This window comes from Cucurbita moschata, unplaced genomic scaffold (assembly GCF_002738365.1).
Source record: "Cucurbita moschata cultivar Rifu unplaced genomic scaffold, Cmos_1.0 Cmo_Scf00018, whole genome shotgun sequence".
Lineage (NCBI taxonomy): Eukaryota > Viridiplantae > Streptophyta > Magnoliopsida > Cucurbitales > Cucurbitaceae > Cucurbita > Cucurbita moschata.
In genome coordinates, this window is record NW_019268534.1 from 1,876,033 (window position 1) to 1,893,654 (window position 17,622).

Here is a 17,622-nt window from a genome sequence, read left to right on the forward strand (position 1 = left end):
GATGAAGAGTACTGTTTTAATTTGAGGTAGCAATATGAAAAATGTGAATTTGGGGAACATTAGAAGCGTCTCCAACCTGAGAATATCCTAAAAAGAATAGCACACATGAAGAGTCCAAACAAAACATAGATACTATCAAGTTTAAGGAAAGTCTATTCCAGATAAGTTCACAGATTAATACTCTTATTCCAGCTTCACTCCATGGCTACGGAAATCAACAGCTGCCTCCATCTTCTTCATCTGTTCAAACAATTGACTCAATGTCAGAACAATTCCGCCACAAAATGTTCCAGCTAAATTACACCATTATTCTTAATAGGACGTATGCAAATGAATGGGCATTTACAGTGTCCCAGTAAAGCAGCAGAAATTTCAAAACAAAATAAGAGAAAGCTTTACCGGGAAGGACTCTTGCTCTTGCTCTTGCTTCGGCTCCTGCTCCTGCTCCTGCTCCTGCTAGGGCTTTTGCTTGCTTCACGCCTTTTTGGACTTTTACTAGTACGTTTCTCACGCTGCCACGTAAACCGTATTCATACACAGACAGACACGAAAGACATATCAGTTAAATCAAAGGGCAAAGGAGATGCAAGTTTAGTTTAAACTTCTAATACCACGTCCAGCAATGACAAGTTCATAACAGGGATCACTTACATTGGGTGCCGGAGACCTGGATCTTGATCGCGATCTGCAAAAGGTTCAGAAACAACCCAAATTTAAAATCCATGTCTCTTTTACCAAATTGAGCCAAAAGCCTAACGACTCATCCACATTGTATAAGGAGAGAAAGGAAAATAGTATTTTAGTAGTTCAACTATGAAGAAGATATGGCAATTCAAAACTTAAAGATCCAACTGCGAAGACCTAAAAAATTAGAAAACTTTATTCTCCAGGAAACTATATATTATGGAAGTCAGTGGACGGGAGAGGAGCATTCTTCCCTACTGTGCCTCAAAAGGTCCATTATGAATCCAGATAGTGCGTCCTATAGCTTGGCAAATCTTGCAGCAGAAAATGTAAATGAAAGTGATGATGACTTCCAAGTCCAAATAGCACTTAGTTCAAGATATCCAGCTCTATTATTGCAATCCATGATCTTCTTGGATCCAAATCTAGCACCCATGGACATTGCATTGCTAAAAGCATTAGAATAGAGGTACCAGAAGGTTTTCAAAGCTGCCCATCTAAAAAACAGCATACCTTCTCAACCAAAAGCATTGAAGACAATTGAACCATATTCCATCAAGATCCTAATATCCAATCCCCAGTATGCCGCATATTTCCATATCTAAAAAACAAACAAGTGATTTTCACACACAAAGAGGACAACAATGAAAGAAATCGACTCATTTCTTAACTATCCCAGCTGTTGAAAAACAGTCACAATTGATAAAGGGGAAGGACGAGGACGAAGAGTTATTAAAAAGAAAGCAGAATCAGATGTAAAATAGTAATAACTAAATTGAGTCAAATAGATAAAGTTTACCCAACATTCCAATAGAGGGCCGACACATTGCCCAGACTAATTTGAAGTCTGTCCAGTACTCATCTCCACCATTCCAAGAATGCATCCAAGACTTGGGAAGGGTGGGTTTCACATTCAAGAGAATTGTACAAGCCACAATACCGCATGCAAACACATAGCATCCAGAAAGGTAATATCAAATCCATTGCTAAACTTAAAACCACTTGCTGGCCCGTGCTTGAGCAATACAAAAGAATTAGTTCACTTTCAGTACATTAATGTTGTCTATTTGACCCAGTCTAACATTCTGCCCAATGATAGACGGGTGCAAAAAACAAATCCTGCTCGAGTGACAACAAACTCAAATATATAAATATAGATAAACAATGAGCAGGCCGCAGTTAGATTTTATTAAAAGATAATAATAATAAAAGTGAATAAAATAAAATTAAAGAACATAAGAATGAATGATTATAGTTAATAAAATGAGAAAACATACCCTGAAAGAGATGATGACTTTGATCGTGAACGAGCAGGGGAAGCAGACCTTGATCGGGATTTTACAGGTGACCGCTGGGAAGATTTACCCTTAGGAGACTTGCTGCTCAAAAAGTTGATAAAATATTTAATTCAAGACAGGATTGTGCTAAGACTAATTTAATAGTAAAACATATACCTACCTCCTACTGCGACTCTTGCTCCTACTTCGACCTCTACTGCGACTGCGACTATAACTCCGCCCTCTAGAGTATGACCGCCCACGACTAGGACTCTTGGATGAATCTCTCTTTGAATCATATTCCCTCACCTACAAAATTAAAATTAAAATAGGTGAGAGACAAGAAGGCAATCATAAAAAAATAAAAATAAAAATTATAGATCAAGAAGGCATTGTTCATACACGAACATAAGACCGGGAAAATGCATTACGGAACTCAGAGTCATCCAGTTTTTTAATCTGCAGTGACAAGTACACATATCTTAGCATATCACAAAACCAAAGCTTAAGCTCTTGAAGTCATAGGGGCAATCCAGTATGCCAGGTGATCATTAAGGCTCAACATTCCAAAATTCTTAGAACAGAGATAAAATTGACTTACTGCATACTTCATGTCATCATAGTTGGTGTAATCCACAATCCCTGTGGTTCCTACAGGACATTGAAATGAATAGCTATTTAGTTTTCAATGTCATGTTAGAGAGAATTCGAAGTCAGCTTCATCAGTAGGTATCTTACCACTACCATCACGGAACACTTGGGAGAAACAAACATCCCCAGCTCGCCGCATGTGATCCTTCAACATTAGATAATATGAGATCAGTGTTGATTAAAAAATTTTGAGTGACAGGCACATAAATTACATGCCAAATAGAATGATGCTTACCTTCAAGTCTTGCCACGAAGCAGAAGAAGGTAATCCTGTGACTAATACTACATTGACAGAAAAACATATATTACAACATCCAGTATTTACAATGTCAAAACATTATACGGTGCATCACAGAAATGGTCATATACCACGAAAATCAGAACGTCGAGATACTCCACGCCCACCTCGGCTGCTTCCATGACTACTATAACGATCACTAGATGATGAATGACCACGACCACCATGAGCAAGTTCCACCTAAAAATACAAACAAACAATGCATAAACTACAACTATAAAGCAATCAAGTACAAAACAATCAATTTTTGCAACAATTGAAAAAGACTTAGTGACTCACGCGCAACCTATGGCCATCAAAATCATAGCCATCGCGACCACTAATTGCATCTTGAGCATCTTCCGCATCTTCGAACTACATTCACTCAATCCATATTGATAACATAAGTAATGTGTTAGAAAAGAAAGAGAATATATAGTACCACCACATGTGAAAAAAAAACCCACCTCAACAAATGCATAACCAGGAGGCCTTGGTGGAACCTTGAGATCAATGTGGGCTATGCGACCATACTACAATTAAATGCCAAGAGAGACCAGACTTAAATTAAATACTTTGACCAAATAAAACTCCAAAATTATTTTAATTCCGTCTCAGATCATCTTGAACCTTTAAGAAATAAAAATCACACAATATACATCTAATTATATTTTTTATAAGAAACTGAGTTTTGATTGTGATAAATGACAGAATATACAAGGGTATACAAAAAAGAAAGAAAAAAAAAAAAAACAAATCCACGAACAAAATTTACTCCAAGAGAGTGATGCCATTTGAAAATAACAAAAGGCTCAATCAACGAACCACTAAAAGGAATTATATAGAATCGCCTCCCACCTTTCTACCTGTCGAAAGATTTTGCTATTCCTCTCAAGCTAAATGACAACATAATGGCGAAAAAACAAGTTCGCTATGGGATCATTGCTCTGTCATAAAAGGAGGGTTCAGGTGCACCTCTTAAATCATGGAACACCACCCTCTATTACGTGTCGGCAACACCAAAAAAAAGTCTCTAGAGATGGTCCTTAGTATCTACCGCCGGTGCAAAACTTGTCACTTACAGCATTACACTTAGGAATTTTGACCTTCCAAACAGACCCTAAATTTCCACGCGTATTTAGGTGCTTGTTAAATTATTTATAAAAGATCATTAACGGTAAAGACATAATTAACTCCGAGAACTTTCAAATTGTACGAGCAAGTCCCAAATTAACTCTCGAAGGATGTCTAGCATTTAAACATACGTCTATAATTTAAAAGTGGAACTACTCCTACATTTGTAAGCACTGCATTAGTTATAAGGTCATCACAATTATCGAAATCAAAATACTTAGCGTTCTACGCTTGCACCCCTACTTAAATAAGAACAATTTACAGTCGACTCAATAAAGAAAATTCACCATCCATAACATGCAGCACCAAAATGACAGACAATTACATGGTTTAAGCGCTCCACACAGGCGCCAAAACGTCATGCGCAAACAAAATTAAGAAAACATACCTTGTAAAATAAATCTTCCACTTCTTTTTCACGAATATCACCCGGGAGATTGCCAACATAGACTGTTCTGCTGGCACGGCTGCTCATTTTCCCTAAACAGATGAAACGTAGATATGGATAACATTACCGATTATAACTAACGAGAAACGGAGAACATAGAAACAGAAACTATGAAATCTAATCACCGTACAATATTAAACTCGTAGAATGTTTTGTACTCAAATTAATTAATCAAGATTCGACGTTTGATTTTAGGTTACCTCGAATCCGATCTGTAGGTGACAAAGCGCAGAGGCGAGAGGACTGAATATTAGGGCTTTGAAATCGAAGATTGGTAGCGCGAGTAAATATATAGTACGGTTATGATATTCTGCATCGCGTTGCACAGTAATTTGCTGGATGTTACTAACTACACATAATATGTGCCATGTGGCAATCCTTTTCTAAAATAAAATACGCATATTTATCCCCTTTTTGCACCCAACCCCCTCGATTGTGTACATATTCCACATCAGACCCCTAACTTTTAAATATTCTATTTTAGACCCTAATTTTTAAATATTAAATAAAATTTGAGAGTGACCTTTAATCTTTACCCAGTATGAAAATTTATAGTTAAAAAATAATGGAGTTTCTATTCCACATAATATTGAAGTATATCCATATCCTCGCAGTACTAGAAATTCCCTTCATAACGTTCGTGTCACATGATTTCAAGTGCCTCTTTGCTTCGTACTAATTGAGCTTCTTTCTAGCCTCAACTCGAGCTTGGACCAACCCGTTTAAGCTCTGAAATTTCAACGAAGAAGACATGTTTTTACTGCTGAAACCAAATAAGTCGGGTAAATTTTTGTTTTCCCATAGTAAATTGAACAATTTTCCCCCTTCTGAACTTGTTTTTGGTTAGAAGTCCAATCCATGTACAGAAGTTCCATGATCTATAAGTCAAAGATGTATGGTAAATTCTGGTAACACAGATACCAAACTGTCCTAGATTTTCTTTATTCCAAAGTTCATGATAACATGAACAAGACCCTTTTCCCCACTATATAATCCACCCCCAAAACTCATTAATTCTCCCATTAATTTAAAAATCTTATTCACAAATCACAAAAGTGTGCTGATATTATAGAAAGGTAGTTTCCATTTCCGCACCCCTTTTCCACCTCTCCAACTCTCTACTTCTTTCGGACATTTCATCGAACATGTTGCGTGCACCCAGTTCGAGAGCATCAATCGCAATCATTTTTGCCCTCATCTCTATTCTCCCATGGCCGACACACTCCGCCAAAATGAGCTATGTCCAAGAAGCCTGCAGCGTAACACAACACCAAGATCTCTGTATCCAATCGCTGTCGCCATTTTCAAGCAGCGCCAAGCGAAGCCCCACGAAATGGGCGCAAGCGGGCGTGTCGGTGACAATATCAGAGGCTAAAACCGTGGCGCGATTCCTGGGGAGGGTGAAGAACGGCAAGCGGCTCATGGGGAGAAACAGGGCCGCAGTTTCCGACTGTGTGGAGGTCTGCGAAGCCGCCATTGCTGAGCTCCACAGGTCGCTTGGGGTTCTTAGAAGACTGGGTAAGAGGAATTTGGACGCCCAAATGGGAGATCTCACTACGTGGGTTAGCGCAGCGCTGACCAATGAAGATACTTGCGTGGATGGATTTCGAGGGAAAAGTGGAAAAGTAGTGAATTTGATAAGGACTGGCGTGGTGAAGGCTGGTTATATTACAAGTAATGCACTCGCCTTGATTTCCAAACTGGCTGCCTCGGGCTTCCGAACTGCCCCAAAACAGTAAGAGATGACGGTACCCATTAAAGATTAAATATAAATACAAAATGTATTCCTACCCTAAAAAGAAATAAATGAGATTAATGTTATATAACTATATACGAATAAATATTGGGCTTATATATTGGAGGGGTGCGCCAGGCCCAACTGTAGTGCAACGCATGGGCGACGCTCGAGGGCCCCAGTAGCAAGCTACTGTAGTGGACCCACCCCCTTGAAAAATTAATTTAATATCATGTGGGCCGATGGCCCACGTATCAGATATTAAACTGATAAGAACAGATACTACACTTGATCTTAGCCAAAAGGCCGAGAAAGGTATGAATTGTCCAGCCTTCCAACAGTGTTTTTATAGCCTCCTTCTCTCTCCATTTTCTGGAACTAATCGATGTGGGACAAAGCCTTATGTATAGAAAATTTGCATAGTTTCCAACCATTGTTATTAATTTTGTGTATAACTTTACATATATTTTCAATTAAAAGATTCAAAATCTTTAAACTCCCACGTACTTAACTAAGAAAATTTAGTTTATACTCTTAATTATAGCATGATAAATCAATTATATATGTTGTTAAAATTTCATTTGAACATCGTTAATGTTTAATTCTCATATGTGTAAGTGGGTATGAATCATTTTTTTTAATTAATATTAACATTTTGTTCACCTTCTCTTGTTACTCCATTTTTATTTACTTGTTCACTTCATGTTATTCAGGTAATGTCTAATTTGATTTCTTTGAAAAAAAACTTACTTTCGATCGAGTTAGGTTGCATTTGGGTATTTGAATTTTACGATGAAGGTTTACATATGGTTACAATTTGGTTCCTCCACCTGCCTTTTTATAAATAAGAAAGTCGTGATACCTTATGGTAAATCGTAACGAAAGGCTAAATATCACACCAGATATTTGTTTATAAAAAAATGTCAAATGTGATGCTTATAGTAAACCGTAATGAAAGGTAAAATATCCTCAATCATACAAGATATTTGAATGTTTTCATCTTTTAACTAGAGCAGTCACTGAAATTGTAGGCCACTAGAGAGCTGGTACACGGCTTTTCCATCATTTACAGCTTTAAACTCACCAGAAGTTCGCTGCAATTGTGAAGAATTGAGTGGAATCGACGTAATGAGGTTCCGGTCCCTCCTTCAACCGATACAGGACCAACATTTGCTGCAGCATATCATTCACAAGTAATGGAAATGGATTGAATGGTGAATACCTCATTGTTTTGTTCTTCCCACAAGAGGTATTCTAACGTGATCTTGAATATTCAGCTGCAGCACTGAAGGCAGAGACAAGGGCATCCATCCCAACAACCTGCAACCAACTTCTTCTAGTCCTTGTAGCAATTGCAGCTCCGCGACCGCACCCACAATCGTTCCGTTTAGCTGCCAAATGGGGGGGAAAACAAAACACAAAAGAGATATAAAGATTCATTTCCAAAAGTTTCTCTTAACATAGTGTCTAAATAGTTAGTATTTCTGGCATCATAATCGTTCGAAATATGATAGTCAAAATGGAAGCAAAAAATCACCTGTTTAGCAAACATACATGCCCAAAAAGATACTGCATATCTCATATCCCAATACTTGTAAGCCAAGCAATAGGTGTTGAATATAAGATATGCAACAACTAAGGGCCAAAACTTCTTTAATCAGGAAACCCGAACCTTCATCCAGAGAAAATGAGGCAAAAAAATGCCAAACAAATGCATGTACCAACATAAGACGGGCCTATAAAAACGGCTGCCCAAAAAAGGATGCCAACCAGAACCTAACCTACAAGAAAAGCTCCAATCCAAAAGAGTACAGGCCTAATGGATAATCTTCAAGACTCTAAAGACACGAACACCCATGACCAGACATAAAACCCCGCAAGTATCGAACCTCCTCTCGGCACGCCAAAGAAAACTGTAAGTCTCCATGTATTTTTTTAGAACAGGAAACAGTTCTAGTATGATACGGCAAGTCTCAACATATTAAGCAGCAACTATACTTTTCTTTTAAACAAGATATATTAAGGCACAATAAATTCTCAATGTAAATATAAGTCTACATAAATGGTTGTCGAATTCAAGAGACAGTTATGACTTGTGAGGTTTCATCTACCAAGAGACAACACTAATAGTTACAAGTTAAAAGGTATTTCTTTCTTCAGCCACAATTGCAACAGAATTGGAGAAAGCTCGTCACATAAATGACTCGGGATTTCTACATGAGTTTTTAAATGTGTATTTCATCGACCTTAACTTTTATGTTACCAAAAGTAAGGACGAATAACAATAAAACTACTAAAAAAAGCTTTAAGACACATATAACATGATAAACTGTTAAAAGGGGAGATTGTTCCTCTCCGGTTAAATGATATCATCCAAATCCTTGCTAGTGTCGTTTATATATCCACTCACCCATTTTTTTTTCCCTCAAAAAATACTCAGGTGGTAAGAATTGAGCCATTCCTGGTCAACCTAGACAACCTTCACTCAAAATCCCGTTAAAATTTAAGAGATACCCAAATAAATATTTTGAAAGTAGCTGCAAAATGTGGCTCATGCCATAATTAGGGTGCAGGTATAATACAAATCCATATGTGCTTATCATAAGTTGTGTGTGTGTATGTATATATATATATATTAGATAACCTGTAGTATCTAGATACACAAAGCATTCAATAGAAATTGAGTCAAGTTCTGGGAATGTAGCTAGATGTCATGGTCATGCTTGTCCAAGGTGTGTTGTCCATGGCCGCTGCCTGTTACGTGGCAACCTTGACAGTGGATCACATTCAAACAAAGGAAAATGTGTGAAAACGAATCATTTCATGAGTGTAACTAACCCAATCATTCTTCCTTCTATATCTTTGAATCCCACAGTGAGTCAGAGTAAAAGTTGCAGCAACAAGTCCTATAACCCAATATCTTTAGCTACTTCTTCGACCAGAACAAAATCAAAAAAAATCAGCCACAAACACAGCTCAACAATCTATAAAGGCCAAAACGCTATGACAATCACCATTACCACATTGAAAGCCGTATTTTCCAACAGACTTTGCCTGAAAAATAGACCACAAAGACACTTTCAAATCGGTCAAACGCCACAATGCTACCATCTGAGGCCTGTAAGAGAGAAAAAGAATGAAATGAAGAAGAGAAATTGCAATAGAAGAATCAAAGGAATAAAATATATTGTCGAAATTTGTGCTTCGGATTACCATTTTTACGAGAATTGTACGGACCCATACACAAGCCCCATAGAGCGCCGGCCTGAACACGAGCAGGGAAAAGCGATTCAGATGGAGAAGTTGTAGAAAACGAATCATAGTTCAAGAAATTGTTCGTGAAGTTCACTGTTCCGACGCGAATGGTGGATTCGACGGCGAGGGAAGAACATGGAACGACGCCGTTGAGCTCGTCTTCCATCTTTCAGTTCTCAAGTTCCTTCGGGAGTCGTACGCAGCAAAATTTGTTTATAATAATAAAAATAAATCCACATTTCTTAATGGATTAGTTTTACAATATAAAATTAATTTGGATTATTGAAAAATGAGGCTATTTTTACAAATTCGAATTAAAATGGGCCATTTATGCTTATATAGCCTTTCTTCGTAGTCCTTCGTGCTTTTAAGCTACTCAAAACCCTAAATTGAGCGCCGTTTGTTCTATACGTCTTGAGGAAGTTAGGGCGCCAAGCTGCACAGAGCAGAAGCAAAAATGAGCCGTGGAGCAGCCGCATCCGGTTGCCCGAAGGGGAAGAAGAAGGGCGTGACCTTCGTTATCGATTGTGCGAAGCCAGTCGAGGACAAGATTATGGACATCGCCTCATTGGAGAAGTTTCTTCTCGAGAGGATCAAGGTCGGCGGCAAAGCTGGGGCACTTGGTGACGCTGTCACCGTCACACGGGACAAAAACAAGATCACCGTCAACTCCGATAGCAACTTCTCTAAGAGGTACCCAGTGTTTTGTATTTGTTAATTCTTGTATTATTCTGGATTTGAGACGATGTATATGGTTTTGGATGATTATCGTCCGTGCATTTCTTGAATGTTTGGGAATAAGCGTCGGATTGATGCGTTAGCTGCAGCGGCAGTACTCAGACTACAAACGTTTTGCGGATTGATCGTTGTCTACTGTGATTTTGTTGGAAATTTGTCACATATAGTATTGAATTGTGGAATTGATGAAAATTATTGGGGTTTATTGTACGAATTAATCTTGAAATTTCAGCCATTATCTAGTGTACACGGGAAAGCTACTTCTTTAAGAAGTACTCGTTATCTCATACTAGTTCTTCCTACTCGTCCTGTTGATATTGAAATTGAGATTTCGAGGGATTTCTGGGTCATTTTTAATTTCTCGTCTGTGTAGTCTCTAAATCTATAGTCTTTAGGTATGGTTTCTCTGTGATACGAGGTGGATTACCACTATGTCTTTATTAGTGGAATTTTCTTTGGATACACCTCTGATCTAATTGTATGGGTAATGCGTTTTCTAATTAGTCACCTATTGTAGTTGTAACACTGTACGTATCCATTCTCTTTTTATTAAGGATTGATCTTAGAATTATATGTACAAGTTTTGAAAGAAGGTGATCGTCACTCTTAAAGTTCATGATTGTTTTGTTTCAAAATAAGCCAGGCCTGTAAACTCCTATCGAACTTCACTGATTGTTCTCTCTTTTGAATCCCAGGTATCTTAAGTACTTGACTAAGAAGTATTTGAAGAAGCACAACGTCAGAGATTGGCTTCGGGTTATTGCTTCGAACAAGGACCGCAACGTCTATGAATTGAGGTACTTCAACATTGCCGAGAACGAGGGCGAGGAAGAAGACTGAGGCTCAAGTCTTACAAATTGACTAGTTGTAGCGGCCTTTCTCATTTTGAAGGTTGTTGAAATTATATTTCCATACCTCGCCTTGAATTGAGTTATATTAGAGATAATGCAACTCTTGTTTAATTCTGAAGTCTCAATATCTATAAATTTTGATCGCGTAGTTCCCTTCTGTTGGTTGGTTTGAAGATATACTCTTCTTTGCTTCTATTTCTGTCTTTTTTCACTTTTAATTATCTGTTTAAAAATGTATTTCTTAAAATTTTCCCATTATTAACCCAATCAATTAAAAAAAATCATTTTAACCATTCAAACACTTAGAATACGGTAGAAATTTAGAGATTAAACTCTACTCATAAATTGTAACCGCCCAAACCCCACACCGCTAATAGGTATTTGTCCTTTTTGAGTGTTTCCGGGCTTCTCCTCAGGGCTTAAGGAAAACGGGTGTTTTGTTCTCCTCCTTAACCATTGTGGGATCACATAAACGATTGTTTTGTTCTCCTCCTTAACCTCACATAAACTGTTCTCCTCCTTAACCTCACATAAACGTTTCTTAATTAATGTGTGATCCTTCTTAATCAAACGTTTCTTAATTAATGTGTGATCCTTCTTAATCAATGTGGGACTGTTTGTTCTCCTTAACCTCTATTCTCTATTCTCCTCCTTAACCTCACATAAACCATCCTAATTAGACATATGAGTTCCTTACCCTCACATTGAGTTCTCCTTAACCTCATATAAACTTCCACCTCACATAAACTTCCTTAATTAGTCACATAAACTTCCTTAATTAGTCACATAAACTTCCTTAATTAGACATATGAGTTCTCCTCCTTAACCTCACATAAACATTCCTTAACTCTCCTCCTTAACCTCACATAAACATTCCTTAATTAAACATACATAAACATTCCTTAATTTTTGTCTATGAATGTTTGTTAAATTATAGTTTTTTTTTTTTTTAATATAAAGTTTAAGCCTAGCTTAACCTCACGTTCCTTAATTAGGTTGTTAAATTATAGTTTTTTTTTATATATATATATAAAGTTAAAGCCTAAATTTAGATGGAGACCATTTCAATTCGTAATTGTAATAAGCTCTTATCGAAACTAGTCCTAAATTAAATGGTGTAAATGCCTGATTCAGAATTTATCATATAATAAAATTAAATTTAGACGACGAAAATTATTTAGTTGAGTTCAAACTTTTGGGCTTCAGGTATGGAGGGGTGCGCCAGGCCCAAGCTATAGTGCAACGCATGGGCGACGCTCGAGAGCCCCAATAGCAAGCTACTGTAGTGGACCCTCCCCCTTGAAAAATTAATTTAATATCATGTGGGCCGATGGCCCGCGTATCAGATATTAAACTGATAAGAACAGATACTACACTTGATCTTAGCCAAAAGGCCGAGAAAGGTATGATATGACCCGCATTCCACCAGCGTTTTTATAGCCTCCTCCTCTCTCCATTTTGTGGAACTAACCGATGTGGGACAAAGTCCTCTGAATATTCATTCATGTTTTGCATTCTGCAATCGCCCCTCAAATTACATGGCCTCCTTTTTATTTTAGAAGCCCTTTGATCACTGTGACAACTACGTAAACTCATAGATCTTGGTTTGAAATTCAAGCTCATATGGTACGATTTGCATGAAGATTCAAGCTCGATCTTTCATCACATAGTTCCTTGTCTTCATGTTCTTTTCTCATTCCTAGTTTGAGATAAAATTGATCATTTGAGTTTGTACAAGAAAAATAGAAATTAAAAAAATGTGAATATTCAACTTTTGAAGACGTTATGTGATCCGACGACGAGACAACACTTGTACAACACTTATTCTAACCCAAAAATCAAATCAACCGTGAGAAATTCAGACTTCACGAACAACGTTTGAGATAAATGTTTTGGAAACATTAGCAATAAAATATGTTGAAAACAATTTGAAAAAAAAAATGTTATAAGCTAAAAACGAGTAGGCAACAACAACAGATGTGATTGCGTATAATCCGGGTAGAAAAAGTGACAATTAGCCATATCCCCTTATAGTACACTTTGGACATTTTAGCCCTAACGGGTGTAGACATTATTTTAGTGAACGGTAATACACCTCCATATTGACACAATATGAAATAGTAAAGGCCTACCTAAGATGAAAACATGTAAAAAAAGGATTTGGAACGTGACACTAGGCGCGGTCTTCTAAGCAAACGGGACAAGGGTCAAGGCAGGCGTGCAGCTGGTATATCAAAGACAACATTTACAAAAGCAATGTAGGGGTAATTGGAAGGATCAAGAAATGACACTACAACATGAGATATGTCTGCTCTTTTGAACTCTCCCTAAGCAAGGGCGGTCATGGAAGCCGTGGCTGGAGAAGGATTAGGCTGTCGTTTCTTTGTTGAATTGCATTTCTTGGTAATGAATCTGCAATAGATCAACAATTGGGTGTGCATTAATATAGTGTTTCAAGAATAAAACCACAAGGATTGCTCATTAGCTCACACCAACTGATCAGCTTTCAACACAGAAATGTACAGATTTAGATGCATAAACTTGGGCCTTACCTGAAGAAGTCCCTCCATAACAACTCAAACATCACCCAGTTTGTTCCAGTGTCATAGCCACCATCATTCTTCCTGTTACCACACATAAGAAGATTTTCTCAACAACTATTGTGCCTCAAAAGGAAGATGAAACAGGTGGGGGATGTGCACCTGGAAACAGTTTTGTTTAACTCGTCGACCACCGAGCGAGGTGAAATGCAACCCGTGGTTAGCCATGGAGAGATTTTGTTTGAAAAGGTAGCACCATATATGCTATTTTGAGCACTGTTGTTGGTCGTGTTCGGTCGTTGGGCTCGGCACTCAGCTGCATATGTTTTAAGCCTATGAAGTGCTTCAGTCTCCCCTCCCACTTGAGGAGTATTAGGAGCTAGCCATCCTTCCTATATGAAGAAGTTAACAATGTTGAGATATTTCAAGAATACTCTCATCATTTATTCCCAATCATGAACTCTAAAGCTGTTCAACCACTGGAATACCATTTGTAACCGCACAAACCCACTACTAATAGATATTGTCCACTTTGGTCCGTTACATATCGCTGTCAGCCTCACGGTTTTAGAACACATCTACTAGGGAGAGGTTTTTACACCCTTATAAGGAATGCTTGTTCCCCTCCCCAACCGAGGTGAGATCTCACAATCCACCCTCCTTGGGGGTCCAGCGTCCTCGGTGGGACACCACCCGACGTCTAGCTCTAACACCATATGTAACAGCTCAAGCCCACCACTAGTAGACAATGTGTGATTTGGCCCGTTACGTATCGTCATCAACCTCACAGTTTTAAAACGCGTCTACTAAGGAGAGGTTTCCACACCCTTATGAAAAATGTTTCATTCCCCTCTCTAACTGAGGTGGGATCGAATGCCTATTACACAATTCAAAAGTTGTACCTACTCCCAACCAAGAAACCATAGCCCAAACAGCACAGTGGAAGGTCAATCATGATGCAACTAAATGCCAAACGAACCCCAGAAAGACAATCACAATGTAACATTTTGAGTAAAAAATAAGATACTAAATGAGTTTATCTAATGTTCTTCTCATTTCACCAACCATGAACTTCCGGGTTGAAATCAAAGATCAACTATTAAATCATCAAGCATTATTGAATCAACTTCTCCTGCCAGTAACAAGATTACCCAAATGAACAAAACAGCACAACAATCCCAAAACAAAACGACATTCAAGCAGCTATGAACAACAAGAACAAGAACAAGAACAAACCTTAGACATAGCCACAGGTTGATTGAGATTCAAATCAGACAAAGAAGGAATGTCCCCTGGCTCAACATCACCACGAGAAGGCAACCCCTTCATCTTATCCAAACCTTCAATCATCTTCCTCACACTTAATCCTTGAATTTGCTCTTTAAATTCATCATGGCTCGACGGCATATCCTCTATTTTAAACGGAATATCATCAATATGATACAAAGTGCTTCCCCAAAAGTACTTCACCTCAACATTCTCTTCCTTCATCGCACACTCAACCCTCTCCTCCGTCTCCATTTCGTCCTGCAAAACCTCGTAATGGGCATACACTGCATCAGCCCCAATTTCCTTAGCCAATTCAACAAGAACAGTTTCAGGTTTCCCAATTCGAACAACAAGATTAGAGCCCTTCGCCTGGAGATTCTTCCGCAAATCCGAGACCGATTCAATCACAAACGTGGCTGACGACGATTTACCGTAATCTCTCGGATCGAAACAGTAAACAGGCAAGACGGACATGGAATCGTTATTAGCGGAGTTTAGGCATTCGTTATCGTGGAGCCGTAGATCGTTACGGAACCAAACGATGGTAGCTCGACGAAATCCGGCGCCATTGGAGGGCTGTGAGGGACGGCGAGGGACTAAAGAAAAAGGGATTTGAAGTGGATTCGCAGAAATGGTGGATTTGAGAGAGATTTTTGGGGGGCAGAGAGAAGAACAGGAAATGGGTAAGCGAGAAAGCGAAAAAGCTTGAGTGGGAACTTCATCCCTCTTAGGCCGCCGAGAAAACAACCCAGAAAATTTGGTTTGGTCGAGAAAATTGGCCGTTGACTGAGACAGAGCGAGAGAAGCGACGGCGAGTTGCGGCGAGTGAACTGGAACGGCCGGCGTTCGATCCTCCGATGAGTTGGGTTCAGAATTTTCGATCACGTTGGAGCTGCAATCCATGATTGTAGCTTGATTTTGATGAGAGATTCAACAATTTCGCATCGCTCGCTGCGTGTGAGGGGATTTGGAGGGAGTTGGTGGAGTGAGCATTCTTAATTTGAATGTTCTAAAAATGTACGCCTGCTCCTGTCGCTGGTGAACATCGGCCGTCGCGTTGTTATTTAATTTATATTCCAAAATTTTTAATTTAGGTTATTCAATTTATTTAAATAATAACAAATAAAATAAGAGTATTTAACAATCTACTAATTTTAGCTTTACATATTTGACCTTAAATAATATTTTATTTAAGCAATACTGTTTCTAAGTGTAACCGTCCAAACCCACCACTACTGATACATATTATCTAATTTGGGTTTTTTAAAACGTGTTTAGTAGGGGAGGTTTCCATGCCCTTCTAAAAAAAATGTTTCGTTCTCCTTCCCAAACAACGTCGGATCTCACAATCCACCTCTTAGAGATCCAACGTCCTTCCTAGCACTTGTTTTCTTTTTCAATTGATGTGGGACCCCAATCCACTCTCTCTAGGGCCAGCATCCTTACTAGCACACCACCACGTGTCCACCTCCTTCAAGGCTCAACCTCTTCGCTAGCACATAGCCTAGTGTCTGGCTCTTACAGCCAAAGTCCATTACCCATAGATATTGTCCGCTTTGACCCGTTACGTATCGTCGTCAGCCTCACGGTTTAAAACACGTAGGTTGAGGAGAGGTTTCCACACCCTTATACAAAATGTTCGTTTCACTCTCCTATCGATGAGGAGTTTCTCGATTCTTCTTGACTACAAGCTCCGACTTAATTTATTTTATAAAAGTATATTAGAACAAATAAACTAATAATAATAAATAATAACTAATAAATTACCTGCGTGAAGGAGCAAAGTTGGGCGGAAGCCATGGAAGGTGAGAAAAAGGTGAGGAAGGCATGTTGGAGAAGGGGAGCACGTGCAAATGGGTTAGAAATGGCTGAGCTTGCACGTGCCCTGCTTCTCCAGCAAGAGCTTTCTCACCCACTTGGTCCACAACAAAGCTATGAAGAAGAAGGAAGAAGAAAGGATTGGATATTTATAAATAAATCTTTAGGGTTTGAAGAGAGAGAAATAGGATGGAGAAAAAAATGTTTGGCATGGCATGCCATACCCCCTCATTATTATCATATAATACAACAAATTCAATTCATTTCCTTAGTAAAAAAAACGTACCAACTCTATTTTTATTCAAGCTCACTGCTAGCGGGTATCATTCTCGTTGGACTTTCCTTTTTGAGCTTCCCCTCAAAGCTCTAAAACGCGTCTAAGGAAAGGTTTTTACACCCTTACGAAGGATGTTTCGTTCTCCTCCCCTACGATTGTGAGATCTCACAAGCATGTGAAAATTTATAAGAAATCATCTAACATAAAATTGTTTCAGAAAGAAGTTAGTCCTCTTGTTTCAGAAAGAACGCTCTCTCTCTCTCTCCCTCCCTCCCCCTCTGGATGAGGAGAAATTGTACTTTTTTTTGGGTTTGCATGTATGATATGATATGAATGTATGATATGATATGAGAGATCGTTGGATGATATATTATTAAAAAAAATAGTTCAAATTAAAAGAAGAATATTATAAACACTATATAAGAGTAGCACGGAAACGCTTACGGAAAGTTAAAGGGTATTATTGTAATTTTGAAAAAAAAATAAAAGGGTTATTTTTATAATTTAGGAAGAATAGGATAGATTGAGAGTGAGGTAAGAGTGGGATGTAGAGGGAGACTTTTGAAGGACAAGCGTGTTGGGTTTTACAAAGGGACATGTTTTGGCTGTAAGAGAAATAAATGCTTTGTTGCGAAGGAACAAACAACGTTGTTTATTGTTTTCTACAA

At 38.4% G+C, this 17,622-nt stretch overlaps 5 protein-coding genes, 1 long non-coding RNA gene and 2 other non-coding genes across 13 annotated transcripts in view; 3 read left to right on the forward strand and 5 right to left on the reverse strand.

The window, feature by feature from the left end:
- LOC111456168 (universal stress protein A-like protein) overlaps positions 1–17,622 on the forward strand; it is a 28,186-nt gene that overhangs the window by 3,959 nt on the left and 6,605 nt on the right. The window lies entirely within an intron of this gene.
- LOC111456162 (serine/arginine-rich-splicing factor SR34-like) lies at positions 6–4,781 on the reverse strand. 6 transcript variants are annotated; one of them, XM_023097946.1, is made up of 15 exons: positions 4,672–4,781; positions 4,412–4,503; positions 3,357–3,422; positions 3,190–3,264; positions 2,982–3,090; positions 2,848–2,894; positions 2,700–2,757; positions 2,563–2,612; positions 2,364–2,420; positions 2,143–2,270; positions 1,962–2,063; positions 652–685; positions 454–512; positions 400–423; positions 6–240 (listed from the first exon to the last, which is right to left on the reverse strand). In XM_023097946.1, the coding sequence occupies exons 2-15, from the start codon at positions 4,496–4,498 to the stop codon at positions 237–239; spliced, it is 900 nt and encodes a 299-aa protein (XP_022953714.1). In that variant the 5' UTR covers positions 4,499–4,503; positions 4,672–4,781; the 3' UTR covers positions 6–236. The 6 variants fall into 6 exon arrangements, 2 of the variants coding, with proteins under 2 accessions (XP_022953714.1, XP_022953713.1); XR_002712706.1 differs by lacking the exon at positions 6–240 and adding exons at positions 1,198–1,285; positions 1,484–1,803 and having other exon boundaries at positions 419–512; positions 652–1,109; positions 4,672–4,780; XM_023097945.1 differs by having other exon boundaries at positions 400–512; positions 4,672–4,780.
- Positions 5,552–6,353, forward strand: LOC111456166 (pectinesterase inhibitor 6-like). Its single transcript, XM_023097951.1, has one exon. It carries the CDS (start codon positions 5,617–5,619, stop codon positions 6,208–6,210), a length of 594 nt encoding a protein of 197 aa, XP_022953719.1. The 5' UTR covers positions 5,552–5,616; the 3' UTR covers positions 6,211–6,353.
- LOC111456653 lies at positions 6,331–6,525 on the reverse strand. The gene has a single exon (XR_002712801.1). It is a non-coding gene; the product is annotated as a U2 spliceosomal RNA (small nuclear RNA).
- LOC111456176 lies at positions 6,363–9,754 on the reverse strand. Its single transcript, XR_002712711.1, has 4 exons — positions 9,556–9,754; positions 9,420–9,471; positions 9,315–9,324; positions 6,363–6,374 (listed from the first exon to the last, which is right to left on the reverse strand). It is a non-coding gene; the product is annotated as an uncharacterized LOC111456176 (long non-coding RNA).
- LOC111456174 (60S ribosomal protein L22-2-like) lies at positions 9,828–11,207 on the forward strand. The gene is made up of 2 exons (XM_023097961.1): positions 9,828–10,154; positions 10,895–11,207. The coding sequence occupies exons 1-2, from the start codon at positions 9,919–9,921 to the stop codon at positions 11,037–11,039; spliced, it is 381 nt and encodes a 126-aa protein (XP_022953729.1). The 5' UTR covers positions 9,828–9,918; the 3' UTR covers positions 11,040–11,207.
- On the reverse strand, positions 12,262–12,457 carry LOC111456660. The gene has a single exon (XR_002712807.1). It is a non-coding gene; the product is annotated as a U2 spliceosomal RNA (small nuclear RNA).
- LOC111456158 (blue-light photoreceptor PHR2-like) lies at positions 13,015–15,904 on the reverse strand. The gene is made up of 4 exons (XM_023097940.1): positions 14,827–15,904; positions 13,753–13,982; positions 13,603–13,674; positions 13,015–13,462 (listed from the first exon to the last, which is right to left on the reverse strand). The coding sequence occupies exons 1-4, from the start codon at positions 15,760–15,762 to the stop codon at positions 13,378–13,380; spliced, it is 1,323 nt and encodes a 440-aa protein (XP_022953708.1). The 5' UTR covers positions 15,763–15,904; the 3' UTR covers positions 13,015–13,377.